The sequence below is a fragment of the Triticum aestivum genome, chromosome 4D, assembly GCF_018294505.1.
Source record: "Triticum aestivum cultivar Chinese Spring chromosome 4D, IWGSC CS RefSeq v2.1, whole genome shotgun sequence".
NCBI classification, from domain to species: domain Eukaryota; kingdom Viridiplantae; phylum Streptophyta; class Magnoliopsida; order Poales; family Poaceae; genus Triticum; species Triticum aestivum.
In genome coordinates this window covers 16,387,570-16,406,102 of record NC_057805.1, presented here as the reverse complement: position 1 = coordinate 16,406,102, position 18,533 = coordinate 16,387,570, and the positions used below count along the sequence as shown (strand labels likewise).

The 18,533-nt window shown below is 45.1% G+C and overlaps 2 protein-coding genes across 3 annotated transcripts; both read left to right on the top strand.

Annotated features, from left to right (window-relative positions):
* The first annotated feature begins 7,969 nt into the window (after nt 1–7,969).
* On the top strand, nt 7,970–11,277 carry LOC123095800 (pentatricopeptide repeat-containing protein At2g13600-like). Its single transcript, XM_044517364.1, has one exon. The coding sequence runs from the start codon at nt 8,016–8,018 to the stop codon at nt 10,380–10,382; it is 2,367 nt and encodes a 788-aa protein (XP_044373299.1). The 5' UTR covers nt 7,970–8,015; the 3' UTR covers nt 10,383–11,277.
* An 878-nt stretch (nt 11,278–12,155) lies between these two features.
* LOC123099430 (uncharacterized) lies at nt 12,156–13,083 on the top strand. 2 transcript variants are annotated; one of them, XM_044521591.1, is made up of 2 exons: nt 12,156–12,315; nt 12,397–13,083. In XM_044521591.1, exon 2 carries the CDS (start codon nt 12,467–12,469, stop codon nt 12,635–12,637), a length of 171 nt encoding a protein of 56 aa, XP_044377526.1. In that variant the 5' UTR covers nt 12,156–12,315; nt 12,397–12,466; the 3' UTR covers nt 12,638–13,083. The 2 variants fall into 2 exon arrangements, with proteins under 2 accessions (XP_044377526.1, XP_044377525.1); XM_044521590.1 differs by having other exon boundaries at nt 12,391–13,083.
* Nucleotides 13,084–18,533: the final 5,450 nt, after the last annotated feature.

Here is an 18,533-nt window from a genome sequence, read left to right as displayed (position 1 = left end):
CGGCGGTGTACCGAGATATGCAATGAACCAAGAGTGACATGTATGAAAGAATTATGAATGGTGGCTTTGCCACAAATACTGTGTCAACTACATGATCATGCAAAGCAATATGACAATGATGAACGTGTCATGATAAACTGAATGGTGGAAAGTCGCATGGAAATATATCTCGGAATGGCTATGGAAATGCCATAATAGGTAGGTATGGTGGCTGTTTTGAGGAAGATATAAGGAGGTTTATGTGTGAAAGAGCGTATCATATCACGGGGTTTGGATGCACCGGCGAAGTTTGCACCAACTCTCAATGTGAGAAAGGGCAATGCACGGTACCGAAGAGGCTAGCAATGGTGGAAAGGTGAGAGTGCGTATAATCCATGGACATAACATTAGTCATAAAGAACTCACATACTTATTGCAAAAATCTACAAGTCATAAAAAACCAAGCACTACGCGCATGCTCCTAGGGGGATAGATTGGTAGGAAAAGACCATCGCTCGTCCCCGACCGCCACTCATAAGGAGGACAATCAAAGAACACCTCATGTTTCAAATTTGTTACATAACGTTTACCATACGTGCATGCTACGGGACTTGCAAACTTCTACACAAGTATTTCTCAAATTCACAACTACTCAACTAGCACAACTTTAATATCACTACCTCCATGTCTCAAAACAATCATCAAGCATCAAACTTCTCTTAGTATTCAAAACACTCATAAGAAAGTTTTTAATATTCTTGAATACCTAGCATATTAGGATTTTTTAAAGCAAATTACCATGCTATTTAAGACTCTCAAAATAATCTAAGTGAAGCATGAGAGATCAATAGTTTCTATAAAACAAATCCACCACCGTGCTCTAAAAGATATAAGTGAAGTACTAGAGCAATATAACTCAAAAGATATAAGTGAAGCGCATAGAGTATTATAATAATTTCCGAATCATGTGTGTCTCTCTCAAAAGGTGTGTACATCAAATGTGATTGTGGTAAACTAAAAAGCAAAGACTCAAATCATACAAGACGCTCCAAGCAAAACACATATCATGTGGTGAATAAAAATATAGCTCCAAGTAAAGTTACCGATGGAAGTAGACGAAAGAGGGGATGCCTTCCGGGGCATCCCCAAGCTTTGGCTTTTAGGTGTCCTTAGATTATATTGGGGGTGCCATGGGCATCCCCAAGCTTAGGCTCTTGCCACTCCTTGTTCCATAATCCATCAAATCTTTCACCCAAAACTTGAAAACTTCCCAACACAAAACTTAGCAGAAAATCCCGTGAGCTCCGTTAGCGAAAGAAAACAAAAGACCACTTCAAGGTACTGTAATGAACTCATTCTTTATTTATATTGGTGTTAAACCTACTGTATTCCAACTTATCTATGGTTTATAAACTATTTTACTAGCCATAGATTCATCAAAATAAGCAAACAACACACGAAAAACAGAATCTGTCAAAAACAGAACAGTCTGTAGTAATCTGTAACTAACGCAAACTTCTGGAACTCCAAAAAATCAGCCAAAATAGGAAGACCTAGAAAATTTGTTTATTGATCAGCAGAAATTGGAATCAATATTTTATCACGTTCTGGTGATTTTTAACAATTATTTTCATGAACAGAAAGTTTCTGGAATTTTCTGCAAGATCAAATAACTATCATCCAAGAAAATCCTATAGGTTTAACTTGGCACAAACACTAATTAAAATATAAAAACACATCTAACCAGAGGCTAGAACAAATATTTATTCCTAAACAGAAGCAAAAGGCAAAAACTAAAAATAAAATTGGGTTTCCTCCCAACAAGCGCTATCGTTTAACGCCCCTAGCTAGGCATAATAGCAAGGATAGATCTAGGTATTGCCATCTTTGGTGGGCAATCCATAAGTGGCTCTCATGATAGATTCATATGGTAATTTTATTTTCTTCCTAGGAAGTGTTCCATGCCTTTCTTTAATGGAAATTGGAATCTAATATTCCCTTCCTTCATATCAATAATTGCACCAATCGTTCTAAGGAAAGGTCTACCAAGAATAATAGGACATGAAGGATTGCAATCTATGTCAAGAACGATAAAATCTACGGGCACATAGTTCCTATTTGCAACAATAAGAACATCATTAATTCTTCCCATAGGTTTCTTAATAGTGGAATCCGCAAGGTGCAAGTTTAAAGAGCAATCATCAAAATCACGGAAACCTAGCAAATCACACAAAGTTTTTGGAATCGTGGAAACACTAGCACCCAAATCACACAAAGCATAGCATTCATAATCTTTAATCTTAATTTTAATAGTAGGTTCCCACTCATCATAAAGTTTTCTAGGGATAGAAACTTCCAACTCAAGTTTTTCTTCATAAGATTGCATCAAAGCATCAACGATATGTTTGGTAAAGGCTTTATTTTGACTATAAGCATGAGGAGAATTTAGCACGGATTGCAACAAGGAAATACAATCTATCAAAGAGAAATTATCATAATTAAATTCCTTGAAATCCAAAATAGTGGGTTCATTAATATCTAATGTTTTGATCTCTTCAATCCCACTTTTATCAATTTTAGCATCAAGATCTAAAAACTCAGAATTTCTGGAACGCCTTCTAGGTAAAGGTGGATCATATTCAGTCCCATAATTGTTAAGATTCATATTGCAAAACAAAGATTTAATAGGGGACACATCAATAACTTTTAGATCTTCATCTTTGTTTTCAAAGTTTTCCGGCTTAGCGGCCATCTTATTAACTAAGGCGGCCTGCTTATCCGAAATTTCAGCTATTAACTTCTCAAGGTGAGCAATTTGGGATCTCAAACCATCAAATTCTTTAGACATATCATCGAGCTCTTTATTCATATAACTCATAAAGCTTTTTTGTTCCTTAAGCTCGTTTCTAAAGAAATTATTATGCTCAAATTGTAAGACCATAAAACTCCTGACATTGCCTTCGATCTCTTCCAACCTTTTAAGGTGAAGATCACCAAATTTAGGTAGAGCCATCGTGGCAAGCAAGCAATCCAACACACGAGCAAACAAGAGACGGGCAAAAAGAGGCGAACTGAAAAAAGAGGGCGAATAAAACGGCAAGGGTGAAGTAGGGGAGAGGAAAACGAGAGGCAAATGTCAAATAATGTAATGCGGGAGATAAGGGTTTATGATGGGTACTTGGTATGTTGACTTTTGCGTAGACCTCCCCGGCAACGGCGCCAGAAATCCTTCTTGCTACCTCTTGAGCACTGCGTTGGTTTTCCCTTGAAGAGGAAAGGGTGATGCAGCAAAGTAGCGTAAGTATTTCCCTCAGTTTTTGAGAACCAAGGTATCAATCCAGTAGGAGGCTACGCGAGAGTCCCTCGCACCTACACAAACAAATAAATCCTCGCAACCAACGCGATAAGGGGTTGTCAATCCCTACACGGTCACTTACGAGAGTGAGATCTGATAGATATGATAAGATAATATTTTTGGTATTTTTATGATAAAGATGCAAAGTAAAATAAAAGCAAAATAAAAACGGCACCAGAAATAGCTTGTTGTCAGGAGATTAATATGATGGAATAGACCCGGGGGCCATAGGTTTCACTAGTGGCTTCTCTCAAGAGCATAAGTATTTTACGGTGGGTGAACAAATTACTGTTGAGCAATTGACAGAATTGAGCATAGTTATGAGAATATCTAGGTATGATCATGTATATAGGCATCACGTCCGAGACAAGTAGACCGACTCCTGCCTGCATCTACTACTATTACTCCACACATCGATCGCTATCCAGCATGCATCTAGAGTATTAAGTTCATAAGAACAGAGTAACGCCTTAAGCAAGATGACATGATGTAGAGGGATAAACTCATGCAATATGATATAAACCCCATCTTGTTATCCTCGATGGCAACAATACTATACGTGCCTTGCTGCCCCTACTGTCACTGGGAAAGGACACCGCAAGATTGAACCCAAAGCTAAGCACTTCTCCCATTGCAAGAAATATCAATCTAGTAGGCCAAACCAAACTGATAATTCGAAGAGACTTGCAAAGATAACCAATCATACATAAAAGAATTTAGAAGATTCAAATATTGTTCATAGATAAACTTGATCATAAACCCACAATTCATCGGTCTCAACAAACACACCGCAAAAGAAGATTACATCGAATAGATCTCCACAAGAGAGGGGGAGAACATTGTATTGAGATCCAAAAAGAGAGAAGAAGCCATCTAGCTAATAACTATGGACCCGAAGGTCTGAGGTAAACTACTCACACTTCATCGGAGAGGCTATGGTGTTGATGTAGAAGCCCTCCGTGATCGATGCCCCCTCCGGCAGAGCTCCAGAACAGGCCCCAAGATGGGATCTCACGGGTACAGAAGGTTGCGGCGGTGGAATTAGGTTTTTGGCTCCGTATCTGGTAGTTAGGGAGTACGTAGGTATATATAGGAGGAAGGAGTACGTCGGTGGAGTAACGTGGGGCCCACGAGGGTGGAGGGCGCGCCCAGGGGGGTAGGCGCGCCCCCTACCTCGTGGCTTCTTGGTAGCTTTCTTGACGTAGGGTCCAAGTCCTCTGGATCACGTTCGTTCCAAAAATCACGTTCCCGAAGGTTTCATTCTGTTTGGACTCCGTTTGATATTCTTTTTCTGCGAAACTCTGAAATAGGCAAAAAGCAACAATTCTGGGTTGGGCCTCTGGTTAATAGGTTAGTCCCAAAAATAATATAAAAGTGTATAATAAAGCCCAATAATGTCCAAAACAGAAGATAGTATAGCATGGAGCAATAAAAAATTATAGATACGTTGGGCTTCTTTACTCGTTGAGAGCGTAGTACCGCATTGTCGGCGGTCTTGTCCAAGATGCTCATAGCAACGAACTCATCCAACACTTCACTTGAGGACAAGGTGTGGAAGTCCGGTCTTTGACGAATGACGGAGGACATGGCTTTATGGTAAGGCATCATTGCCTTGAGGAATTTGCGCTTGATCCAATTGTCATCCGTGTCCTTGCTTCCATGATCTCGGAGTGAAACCGCGAGTTTGGTTACTCTCTGATAAAGTTCACGAGGTTCTTCATCTTCTTTCATTGCAAACTCATCGGCTTCATCTTGCACCACTTCATAGTTTGAGCGTTGAATGCTTGCACTTCCCCGGTAGATAGAAACAACTTGGTGCCAAGCATCTTTGGCCATGGAGTAGGGACGGAGATGAGGAAGATCTTCGGGTGGAATTGCTTCTTGGATGATGAAGAGAGCATTCTCATTGAATTGATTATCCACGGCTTCTCTAGGAGTGAAGTTGCTTCGGTCATGCGGATAGAAACCTTCTTCAATGATTCTCCAAAGGTTAGTATTCACATGATTTAAATGACGTTTAAAGCGATCGACCCAAGAATCAAAGTCCACATTCTTCTCAATCTTAGGCGCTGGGCCGGCATGATTCAAATGAGTGGAGGGAAGAGGTCCACCATAGACAAGTGGAGGTTCCACATGGGCAAAGATGCTGGTGCCATTTTTACCACTAGAAGAAGGAGCTTTCTCACAAGTAGCTTCCCCCTTGTCGGAGTTAGCATCTGTCACCTTGTTAGCGGGATCACCCACTTTCAACGGTGCGGTGGATAGTTTAAGCCCTTCTAGGAATTTATTAAACATGCTTTCAACCTCGGTCGTCATGGAGGTCTTCAGTGTGTCCAAAGCCACATTGAATTCCTCACGAGAGACCGCGGTTCCCCCATCGGCCGTAGACGAGAATGGATTCACACCGGAGTGCTCCTCCGCACCATCTACGGTGTCAACCATACTCTTTGGACGGCAAAGTCCTTAATAAAGATACGAGGCTCTGATACCAATTGAAAGGATCGATATAGTTGACTAGAGGGGGGGGGGGGTGAATAGGCAACTAACAATTTTTAGCCTTTCTATATCGATTTAAACTTTGCATCAAAGTAGGTTGTCTAGATATGCAACTAGGTGAGCAACCTATATGATGCAACAACAACAAGCACACAAGCAAGCAAGGGATATAACACAAATAAGCTTGCACAAGTAAAGGGACGAGATAACCAAGAGTGGAGCCGGCGAAGACGAGGATGTGTTACCGAAGTTCCTTCCTTTTGAGGGGAAGTACGTCTCTGTTGGAGCGGTGTGGAGGCACAATGCTCCCCAAGAAGCCACTAGGGCCACCGTGTTGTCCTCACGCCCTCACACAATGCGAGATGCCGTGATTCCACTATTGTGCCCTTGAAGGCGGCGACCGGACCTTTACAAACAAGGTTGGGTCAATCTCCACAACTTAATTGGAGGCTCCCAACGACACCACGAAGCTTCACCACAAAGGACTATGGCTCCGCGGTGACCTCAACCGTCTAGGGTGCTCAAACACCCAAGAGTAACAAGATCCACTAGGGATTAGTGGGGGGGATCAAATTTCTCTTGGTGGAAGTGTAGATCGGGGCCTTCTCAACCAATCCCGAGCAAATCAACAAGTTTGATTGGCTAGGGAGAGAGATCGGGCGAAAATGGAGCTTGGAGCAACAATGGGGCTTTTGGGGGAAGAGGTGAGTCAACTTTGGAGAAGAAGACCCCTTTTATAGAGGGGGAACAATCCAACCGTTACCCCCCAAACAGCCCTGCAGAGGGCGGTACTACCGCAGGTGTGGGCGGTACTACCGCTGCGGACAGCGGTTCTACCGCTCCCCCTCGCGGTACTGTCGTTCAGTCTGGGAGGGCTGGCGAGAGAGCAGGAGTTGGACCTAGTGCGGTATTGCCGTGGTGGTAGGGCGGTACTACCGCTCATGAGCGGCACTACCGCTCTACTGCCGCTGCTTAGTGCCGCACAATCCGACACGAGAAGCGACCCCCTCGAGTCGGCGCGGTAGGAGCACGGTACCGCAGCGGTACTACGGCTGAGGACCCACCGGCGGTACTACCGCTGCCGAGCGGTACTGCCGCCTGTGACTCCTAAGCGGTGCTACCGCTGGGCACCCGCGGTACTACCGCTGGGACCAGAACGAACTCAAGAGGAATGGGAATGGAACCTCCATCGAAGCGGGAAGGCTCAGAGGGTGTGAAAAGGATGTGTACGTGTTGATTCCACCCTAGCCTTACCAAAGCGGACCCCCTCTTGATAGTACGGTGACTCCTACGGAACTAGTTCACCAAAATAGAAACGAAAGAGCTACGCCGTCTTGAATAACACTCCGAGGGGAAAGAAATCGTCTCGTGCCAAAGGATGAATCTCTGAAAAGCTCAAAGCACATGATTAGTCCGCAAACATGTTGTCATCAATCACCAAAACCACATCTAGAGAGATATGCCTTAACACACCCCCCTGGTGCAGCTCTGCCCCACGCCGGAGAACCACCGAGAGGGGAAGGTCAGGGGCCAGCCACGGGCGCCAATGACGATGGCGGGGAGGAAGGGGAGAGGGGGCTGGTGGAATGGGAGGCCGACGCGTGGCCGGTCGCCCGCAGGGGCGACGCGATCGCGAAGGGAGGAAGGGAGTCCGTAACTAATGTTTCTCAGTCTCTATGGCCCTTTCAATCTTATGGAGAATTTGGGATTCGAAACGTCAAGCTTTTTCGGCGCATCCAGCCTTGTACTGATTAACAATATTGTTTCTAACTTTTCCTTTTGCGATGAGTTTCTGACTTTGCTGTTTGGACTCTTTTTTTTTGGACTCATAGATACAGGGACCCAGCCTTGTACCTCTCGTCGCGTTGTAGAACATCTCATGTAATTCTCGCCAACTAGTTTGGCTCCTTGAGTGATGCATTCAGGTGGGGATGAATGCCCTAACTTCTATGGTTCCTTTTTTCTCCAGGGGGTTCTATAGTTTCTTAGCAAAAAAAAGGGGGCTCTATATTTTTTCTTTTCTTTGGTTCATTCAAGCTTTAGGGTTCACCGTGTAATTTGGGCCAGGTAGTTCTGTATGCTTATCCGGCCCAGAAAAGCTCAGGAAGCAGCCCAGTTTTGTGTCAGTGGGCTCGCCATTAGCACCCGAAACGAGTTCCTTCCAAGTTCGAACCATGGGAGGAGAATGAGAGCGGCGGTTCGCACGAAGCGGCCGCGGCGGCCACCGCCGGCGGCGACGGCACAGCTGGCTTCCAGTTCCAGGCCGAAGCTGGAGAAGGCGCAGGTCCCTCTAACCCTCCCGCTGAAATCCTTCAAGTTCCGTCTGGCCAACGGCCCGCCGCTCGCGCCCACGCCCAAGGCATTCAAGTCCTACGCCGAGACCTGCGCCACCCTCCTCCGCCTCTGCCGCGCCGCCGCCACCGCCACCAGCCATGCCGCGCCTGCTTCCTCCTCGCCCTCCTCCGACCGCCTGCCGCTCGCCCTCTCGCTGCACGCGCACGCCGTGCGCTCTGGCGTCGCCGCCGACCGCTCCGTGGCCTCGCACCTCCTCACCACCTACGCCGCCTTTGCTCGCGCCGCGGAGCGCGATCGTGCCTTCGGGGACTGCGTTGCCGCGGACGCCGCCTCCCCCTTCGCGTACGACTTCATGGTGTCCGAGCACGTCAAGGCCGGGGACATTGCCTCCGCTCGCAGGCTGTTCGACGGAATGCCCGATAGGACCGTCGTGTCGTACACTACCATGGTGGACGCGTTGATGAAGCGCGGGCGTGTGGCAGAGGCCGTCGAGCTTTATGAGCAGTGCCCGTCTGGCTCCGTGGCCTTCTTTACGGCAACGATTTCTGGTTTTGTCCGCAATGAGCTCCACCACAATGCTCTTGGCGTCTTTCGTAAAATGCTCAGCTGCAGGGTGAGGCCTAATGGTATCACCATTGTGTGCATGATCAAGGCATGCGTTGGTGCAGGTGAATTTGGTCTGGCTTTGTCGATCGTGGGGTTGGCCATTAAATCAAACTTCTTTGAGAGCAGCATCGAGGTACAAAATTCTTTGATCACGCTGTATCTAAGAATGGGAGATGCAGCTGCAGCCCGTAAGGTGTTTGATGAGATGGACGTGAAGGATGTGGTCTCGTGGACTGCACTGCTTGATGTGTACTCTGAGTCGGGTGATCTTGATGGAGCTCGACGGGTTCTTGATGCAATGCCTGAGAGGAATGAGGTCTCCTGGGGTACTTTGATTGCTAGGCATGAGCAGAGAGGCAATGCGGCAGAAGCGGTGAAGCTGTACAGTCAAATGCTGGCTGATGGTTGTAGGCCAAACATTTCATGCTTCTCTAGTGTGCTCAGTGCCTGTGCTAGTCTTGAGGACTTGCGAGGAGGAGCGAGGATCCATGCCCGTAGCCTAAAGATGGGCTCTAGCACCAATGTGTTCGTATCCTGCTCTCTGATTGACATGTACTGCAAATGCAACAAGTGTGGAGATGCGCAAACGATTTTTGACACCCTCCCACAAAAGAACATAGTGTGCTGGAACTCTCTCGTTTCAGGTTATAGCTACAACGGGAAAATGGTAGAAGCTATGTATCTCTTCAAGAAGATGCCTGCAAGGAATTTAGCTTCATGGAATACGATTATCTCTGGTTACGCGCAGAATCGACAATTTGTTGACGCGCTAAAATCTTTCAATGCAATGTTGGCTTCGGGTCAGGTTCCAGGGGAAATTACATTCTCGAGCGTTCTTCTTGCTTGTGCAAACTTGTGCTCTTTAGTCACGGGTAAGATGGCTCATGCTAAGACTATCAAGCTAGGAATCGAGGAAAGCATTTTTATCGGCACTGCACTTAGTGACATGTATGCCAAGTCAGGGGATTTACAGAGCTCCAAGAGGATGTTTTATCAAATGCCTGAAAGAAATGATGTCACTTGGACTGCCATGATTCAAGGACTTGCTGAAAATGGTTTTGCGGAGGAATCTATTCTTTTATTTGAGGATATGATGGCAACTGGAATGACACCAAACGAGCATACATTTTTAGCTCTTCTATTTGCTTGTTCCCACGGTGGTTTGGTGGAGCAAGCCATACATTATTTTGACAAAATGCAGGCATTGGGTATTTCACCTAAAGAGAAGCACTATACTTGTATGGTTGATGTCCTAGCTCGAGCTGGTCGTTTGGCAGAGGCAGAAGCTCTGCTGATGAAAACCCCAAGTAAATCAGAAGCAAATTCATGGGCTGCCCTTCTGAGCGCTTGCAACACTTACAGGAATGAGGAGATTGCTGAGAGGGCTGCAAAGCGGCTTCATGAGTTGGCGAAGGATAATACAGCAGGCTATGTGCTACTCTCGAATATGTATGCATCATGTGGAAGGTGGAAAGATGCTGCCAGGATAAGGGTACTGATGAAAGGGACCACACTCAAGAAAGATGGAGGGTGTAGCTGGGTTCAAGTAAGAGGTCAATATCACGCCTTCTTTTCTTGGGAAGCAAAGCATCCACTGTCAATGGAAATCGATGAGATCTTGGATTTACTAATGTGGGAATCGTCTCTTTGAATTTGTTGCGTTAGTAGATCACCAGTGAGGACACCTTTGACAAAAGAACTTCTACTACCAATTATTTATTCAGTTCCATCATACAGATAAAGGTAGCAAGATGGAACTATTTCTGGAGAATGATCTTGAGGACATTGAGTTTGACTCCCCTTGTGTTGTTTGTCGCGATGTACTGAACTATGAAGAAGGAAAATGAAGTGCTATAGTTATTGCGAAATTGACTGAGATACTTGGAAAATCTGGCTGGTTTAGTTGGTCACTGGTTTTTGAGCAGTATTATGATCATGGTATGCTTGACCCCGCTCCTGAGACAACATCTTGCATGGTATTGATAACCTGGAGATATGATTTGACGTGGAACAGCTTAGGATGAACAACAGAGAAAATGGGACCCAGCATTCTCAGTGTCGTATTTGCTTGCTAGTACATATTTTCTGGGCTCCACTGCTATGCCATTGATTTGTATGACCAGTTAGCATGGTTTGGAGGATGTAAATAATACCCACAGAAGATGTGCCATGAAGCCTACCCCAGCATAGAGCATGACGAGCTAGCGTGTTGGAACTTTGGGCTTTGCTGCTGGAATGGGTAAACCCTGTCAGCACTATTTCAGTCCGGCAAGGAGGAAAAGCTGCGTCGAGTTCAGAAAGATCTCCGCAACCTGGAAAATCAGATCTCACAAGTCAGGTGTGATCATAATGTTTCTTGTCTCTGCTCTGGTTTCGCTGTTTTCAGATGTCAAAACAGCTACTGTCATGTTCTTTTGTCAGTTGAGTTGATACCAGTTAGTAGTATGCCTCACCCTAAGTTTATCTGGTTATCCCTCAAAAAAAATGTTTATCTGGTTAACCAATGGATCGTGCCTTTTGGAATAAAATTGTACTACATTCGAGGACGAGGTCTCATCATACTTTGAGATTCACACTGCCCACGTGGTATGGTATCGGTTAGACGTGGTGCCATAGAATAATGTCCCGTCGTATGCGTTTCGTTATTCTAAAAGTACTTTTGGTAGTGGCTCTGGCTTTTCGTTAAAAATAGGAACATCTAGTTATTTTCCGTGATATGAGCTTATTTTGTAAGGAAAACAAATGTCAAGAGCTATGCTTTCCACTAAAAGTCTAAAAAGTACTCTGGCAGTCTCCCCAAAAATAACAAGCAGGCGGTGGTTGAAGAAAACAGAAAATAACATGCATGTATCCCGTTACTTCTGAAATACATGAACTGCCAGAACGTCTTATATTTAAGAACAGAGGTAGATAGTGTCATTTTTTAAAGACTGTTTTCTACAAATGAATTTCTTTTTTTTCTTACGGGAAAAACTTTCGATCTATTCATCAACTGTCAAGGTAGTACAAAGAACACCAGCAATAATCGTTATGTACAGGACCGTAGACCAAGTAGCGACGACTACAAATGAATTTCACTACAAATTAGGCGTCAGATTTTTTTTTAAAAAATTTATTTTGCGGAAGAAACGTTCAAGAGTTTCTTTGGTTTGGCAAGCGTGGCGACTAAAGGAAATTACCGTAACATTTGGTTTGTCACGGTTAAAAATCCGATGTTGCCGCTACAAATTTGGTAGACATCACGCGGTCGGTCTACGGGAAAGTGTGCAGATCCTTGGATTCCAGCGAGCTGACTGGACCGCGGGAATTGGCCGGACGGTGGCAAAAAAGCTGACAGCTGACATGGAAGGGGATCCTTCGGCCGCGTCCGTCCCCTGTGTGTACGCGTAGCCTCGACCTGCCTTTAATTATAACCTTCCGTGTCGGCCATCCGAAGATTCAGCGGGGACACCTCGGCAGCTGCCGCGCGGGTTCACACGGACGGACTCGCCTTTCCTTTCCTTCCCCCGACGCGCGATCGGCTTCGGCGAGAGCGAATTCCCCGCACCAAAGAATACGCGTCGCCGTCAAGCCGTAGGTCACAGGTTTGCATCTTCCAGCCCCTTCTCTTCCGGCGCCCCCACTCGGAACGGCCACTCATCACTGACGGGCACCTTTAGTTTCAGGGCACTCCGCCTTTTCAGCCACCGGTCTGGTCGGGGCGGCGTCGGTTGGGACCGGAGGGAGGGAGGAGCGATGGAGCCCCTGGAGGCGGCGATAGCGATCGTGTTCAACGCGCTGCTGCTGGTGTTCATGGTGAAGCTCTTCTTCGCCATGTTCCAGATGAAGCTCGTCGTCATCCTCTTCTACCTCGTCGTCGTCCTCTTCGCCCTCGCCTTCTCCGGCCGCGGCCCCGCCGGCTTCTAGGTTTTTTTCCTTCCTTGTTTCGGCTGGCTCCGGATCCACCTTTCGAGCTGTACAGCAGTGCTTCACACATCTTCCAGAGAATACTAGTAGATCGTACCTACCTACCTCGGTGGATGGATGTTTTGGTTGTTTGGTTTAACAAACAGGGGAAATTTAGTCTGTGATGATGACGACTCCGAGCTGCAGATTGTGTCAACTCGGCGAATTGAGAAGTACAGTAGTAGTGCAGCTTTATATGAGCCCTAGTTGCAGATTATGCCGACTTACTCGGCGCTTTCCTCGATTGTTCTGTGCAATTTTACTTGTGGATTCGTGATGCAGCCTCTGCTAGGGGCACTCCTCTTCTTGAAAAACATTAATTTAGTGTTCGTTCCCAAGGGAAAGAAAATTGTAGACAGTTTTGTTTCTTATCTGAAGAAAAATGTCAATCATGATTTTGGTATTAATTGTGAAATTGTTTGTTTGTTCGAAGCCCCGTAAGTTCTTGTACAATCTAAGGTGCTTAGAAGAGGTGCTCAGAGAAATAAATCAGGTTTTTTTTAAGGGCCGGTGTTTGTTCCTACAAGTAGACGCTTAAGTAGGCATCCTCTCCTGTAGAGATAAAAAACTCGGTTTATTTTACTATAATGCCGCCAGCAATAACTTCTGGGAATGGCTTTATTGAGATGTTAAAAGATGAATTTGCAACGGTATGAAAGCAAACTGACACACCGGTAACTTCGGTCGATGCCCATAGAGATAAGGGCTGAAGTACATTTTGTTTCATTCTAGTAGTATGAAAACTCTAATTTCTACGGGAACCGTCCACCTCGTCATGTGGCTTCAATAATTGAAGAAGCTTCTGGGAATGCAAAAAATGATTAGATAATAATCTGTTCCCCGCACGGCCACTGAGTTGTTCAAGACTTTTCAATAGAAAAAGGAAAAGAAGAGAACACGTTATCAACTCGGCTATCATCAATCACTTCACTTGTAACGACGCGAATCATGTCCATACAATTCCTCTTTCGGTCTTACGTGCATTTTTGGATTCTTCTAGGAGTATAAGCATTCTTAAAATTTCTCCCGTTCGGAATTTTTATGTGCATATTTCCCAGTTTTTTTTTGGAAAACATTAATTTCATTTCAATCAAGCTGGTTCATTACAATCCTCTTGGCAAAGAGTGCCAATTTCGTCTGGGCCATGGCAGAGCCAGACGGCCGTGCGAGTAGATGATCTACCCATTTCTGCTAAAGCATGAGCTACATTATTTTGGCTTCTCCTAACATGTGCTATAGAGTAATCACGCTAGACTTAAGTAGTAGCTTCCCTTCCTCAACTAAAGCAGCCATTGAAGATCTATTTGGCGTGTCATCCATAAGCATTTGAGCAGCCACAGGACAGTCTGTTTCGATGATAAAAGGCTCCGTTCTCCACTCCAAGTCGAGGGCAATGCCTTCTGCACATGCTGAACTTCCGCTTCAAGGGCGCTAGAACATGTATGAAGAAAATGACATGATGCAAAGACGATATGTTCTCCACGGTTCCGCGGTATCATACCAGCTCCTCCCGTCCCGTCCTCCTCCTTGAACACTCAGTCTGTATTCAGCTTGTTTCATCCCGCCGGTGGCCGGTTCCATCTTTTACATGTACTTGCATCTTTTACTTGCACTGGTTGGCATGCATGGCTACGTCCGTCCTGGTACACCACCATCTTCTCCTTCTCAAAATTTGTTGCAGGATTATGCTTTAAGAACAAGAGCGACATCATATAACTATTCAAAAAATGACGGACCGTAGCAAGTCGCCGGCTTGTGCTGTGTCAGCTCGTTGTGTACATGTCAAGTTCTCCATAGTGTCATAATATAGGAAGTCGTTCCTCCTCACTGCTCTTGTTGAGAAGATGCAGCAACCACTCCCGTCCTGTATGCTCGATGTTTTCCAGCCGGGGCATCCTCCAATGCTCACTCATCACACGACAGAGTCCTTGGGCCATTGGACATATGCAAAAAGCGTGAAAGTATCCTCGCGTTCCACACCACAGATCGTGCATATGTCAGAAGTCTCGATCTTTCTCTTTGCCTTATTTTCCATCGTAGCCAGAGAGTTTGTGACAAGCCGCCAAGCAAAAACACCCGTACCTTTGGAGGGGCAGGGCACCCCCACAATGCTTCACAGACAGCACGTTTGCTGTCCGGTGCCCTGCTCGTGGCGCACGATGACATGCGGTTCCTCTCGTCGAGGGAAAGGTGGTAGGCGCTCCGTACAATGAAGACGCCCGTGGGATCAGGTGCCCAGGCGAGGACATCCTCAAAGCCCCTTATCGTCCACAACTTGATCTTCATGATAACCGCAACATCCATGGGAAGGAAGTGGCATCGTAGGAGATTTCCATTCCACCTCCCGACATCATCCAGTAGCTCCGCCACGCGTCTCAAGCGGCATTTACCTCTCGGTGACACTGGCTTGAAGGAGAAAGGACGGGGGAGCCAAGGGTCCCTCCAAATGCGAATGTGTTCCCCGTTTCCTACCCTCCAAATCAAGCCCTTCTTGAGAAGTCCGAGGCCATAGTGGATAGCGTGCCAAGTCGGCGAGGCATTACTTGAAAACACAGTATCTTCGAAATTACCATTAGGGTAGTACCTTGCCTTGAGAACCTGGGCGCACAGTGAATCCGGCCGTGTAATGAGACGCCACGCTTGCCTTGCTAACAAGGCTTGATTAAAGAGACGAAAATCCCGGAACCCCAAGCCACCTCTGCACTTAGGCTCGATGATATTGTCCCATGACAACCAATGTACCTTGTGTTGTCCCTGTTTGGATCCCCACCAGAAGTTCCGTACCAGCCTTGATAAATCACCACGAACAGGCATAGGAAGCTTAAACACGCCCATAACATATGTCGGGATTGCCTCTGCAACTGACCTAATAGAAAATTCCTTTCCCGCTTGAGAAATAGTGTCCCCCAGATCAAAATGTGTTGTGTGAGCCTTTCCTGTAGGTTTTGGAATTTCCCTCTATGCATCCTTCCATCAAGTGTTGATAATCCCAAATATTTGGATTCAAACTCCTCTTGCACCACTTCAAGGATTTGTCTAACCTCTTGTTGGATGTTAATAGGGCAACCATCTTCAAATTTAATAGAGCATTTTGGGGATTTATGAGCTGGCCAGTTGCTTGGGCATACCTTGAAATGACTCCTTTGACAAAATTTGCTTGCTCAAGATTTGCTTTGAAAACAAAAGTGTGTCATCCGCAAAAAGGAGATGAGAGATACCAGGGGCACCTCTACAAATTTTAATTTGCTCAAAATTTCCAGTTTTTGCGCCATTCCTGAGAAGCACCGAGAGACCTTCAGCCACAAAAAGGAATAAAACGGGGATAAGGGATCACCTTGCCGAAGCCCACGCGTCGGTGCAAACTGGTGAGCGAAGCCCAACTTTTCCATCGCCTGCCTCAAGAAGTCCCAATCCACACGGTCATATGCCTTTCACAGGTCAAGTTTATATGGACAAAAACTGTTACCTGTCTCTTTTCCTGCTGAATAAAATGCATACACTCAAAAGAAAATACCATCATCTCATTATGTTTTGATAAACAATCAACTCGGATGCAAATAGCATTTGAGAAGTAATGGTATAGTGGAGTCTATGAACAAAAGACCAAGTAAAATGTATAGAATTGACTCTTTATTATATATGATCAACGAAATCAGATGGTTAAGGTTTGTTTCAACATGTTAAAAGTACATCCACCCTACCAATTGCTCTGAGATTTAACATTAGAATGTCACAAACGCTACCAAGAACAACTCTATTGCGTCGGAATGCTAGCAATCTAAGGACGAGAATGTGTCCTAATGATAGAAGCGAGATTGCTCATTCATACTCAACGGTTCATGGCACTGGACGTTTCAAAAATGAGTACTATTGGATCAGGTGAATTAGCGAATAGACAAAGGTCCGTTGGCATTTCAGCCCTTCTTCTTTCAGGGCCTACCCGAAAGATAATCCAGTACCTCTTGGTCATGAATATCAGAATAGGATGAACGAACCAACCTTAGCGGATATCTTTGCTTGGGAACAAAACCCTGTAATCAAATAGATTATCCCAAAGGCCCTTAGGATTAACTTGGTGTGACATATTAAGTCGAAACAACTGTGTTTTGTCATATAATGAATGTGTTGTATTTATATTGCTTTAGAATTGGTCAGATTCAAAGAGATGCCACTTAATCCTTAACAAGTGCCAACATGTTTTCTGTTTGAATATAGGAAGTCAAAACTTATGTTTGCATGTTTCCTCGGTTAGGTTTTCAGATTTTTTTAGTATTGATGCTTTAACATTTCAAACAATGTGATACGAAATGCTCAATCTAGAGCTTAGAGCTTACTGATTGCTGTGATCCTAGATTATTAATATTGTGCTCCCATTATCTTGATTTTTTCCTTCTTCAAAAAGGAGGTATCGACTAGGCTTTGCATCCCATATTTAGATTAAGGGGAATATTAGGCGAAGGCGGCATACGAGATTATGCAAACACAAATCCGAGAGTACATATGACAAATCATCCACGAATAAAAAAACTCTAATAGCACTCCTTAAGAGGACTTTCGTTTGCCCCGCGAAGAAAAAGTATGTTTAGTTTGCTGGATAATACGAATTATATATTGTCGTTGGTAAACGGTCTCGCAAGGTGCTTGGCGGGCTTGTAGTCACGGATGGGAGGTCCCTTAGGCTATAAAAAGGCATCTTCTGGCATGACAACCGGCAAGATCGGGGTGCTTCGCCATCACTGCCCTCAACTCTTTGGCATTGCAACCCGAAAATATAGGACGGTACATTGCGAGCTATGTGACGACAACTAGAATCACTTGGTGACAATATTAAACATATCTAGGTAGACCAGGGAGTTCATTTCCTTGGCCACCATCATCGACTCCGTGACTCTTGACCCTAGTTGGAGGAACACCATCACCTGGATTTGGAACTCTAGTGGACAATACTCCTCTTGCTCTGCCTATGTGGCACAATTCATCAGGTGTCACCGAAAATTCTCAGGGAGAAGATTTGGAGAGCCTATGTGAAACTGAAATGCAGACTCTTCTACTGGCTTGTCCTCCATGGTAAGATTCTCACCATGGACCAGTTGGCGCAACGGGGTTGACTACTTGACCCCATCTGCCACCTTTTGCCTTCAGGCCCTTGAGACTGTGCTCCACCTATGTCAGGATTGCCTCTTCACGATCACCGTCCACCACCTGGTGCTTGCTTGGGTGGATAACGATGTCCCTCTAGAGTCGCCCTTCACCTACGAATAATAGAAACTTGGCGGGATGGCATTTTGCATCATATAGATAGTAACCATAAGTGGAGGTGCATGAGACACCTTGTATATATCATGTGGAATGCCTGGAAAGAGAGGAACCGACGAATCTTCAACGCCACGAGTTCAATATACGTACATTGAGGTGGCCCACCCGACTTTTGAGTATAATATCATATTAGCTATGATGGTTCTTATGCTTAGATTGATTCAGTTCTCAGCCTAAAGTGGCAAAGCTAACTTTACATACTATACTAATTTTACCGTCCAAATAAAAAAGGAAGATTAAAATGGTACTGACAGTAGCGATATAAAGCAGAGGAATTAATCAAGATGCAACTGTCACTCGCCTGTTGCAATTCTCATGAAGACTGCAACACGAACATCCTGATTATCTGGAAAACTTGAGCCATAGTTGCTAAAATCGCAATAGTTGCATTTCAAAAATTAAGGAACACAAGCATGGTACTCCTGCTATTGCTGGCCACAAGTTAAGGCAGGGGATGCGGTCCTCGTTCATGTATAAATGTACAATCGCAGTTTGATTGCGCGTTTTGTATTGTAATAGGACATACTCCTACTTCTATACA

Bases quoted from the DNA above. Each gene is read 5' to 3' on its own strand.
- LOC123095800 (XM_044517364.1), top strand. From the start codon at position 8,016: ATGAGAGCGGCGGTTCGCACGAAGCGGCCGCGGCGGCCACCGCCGGCG.
- LOC123099430 (XM_044521591.1), top strand. From the start codon at position 12,467: ATGGAGCCCCTGGAGGCGGCGATAGCGATCGTGTTCAACGCGCTGCTG.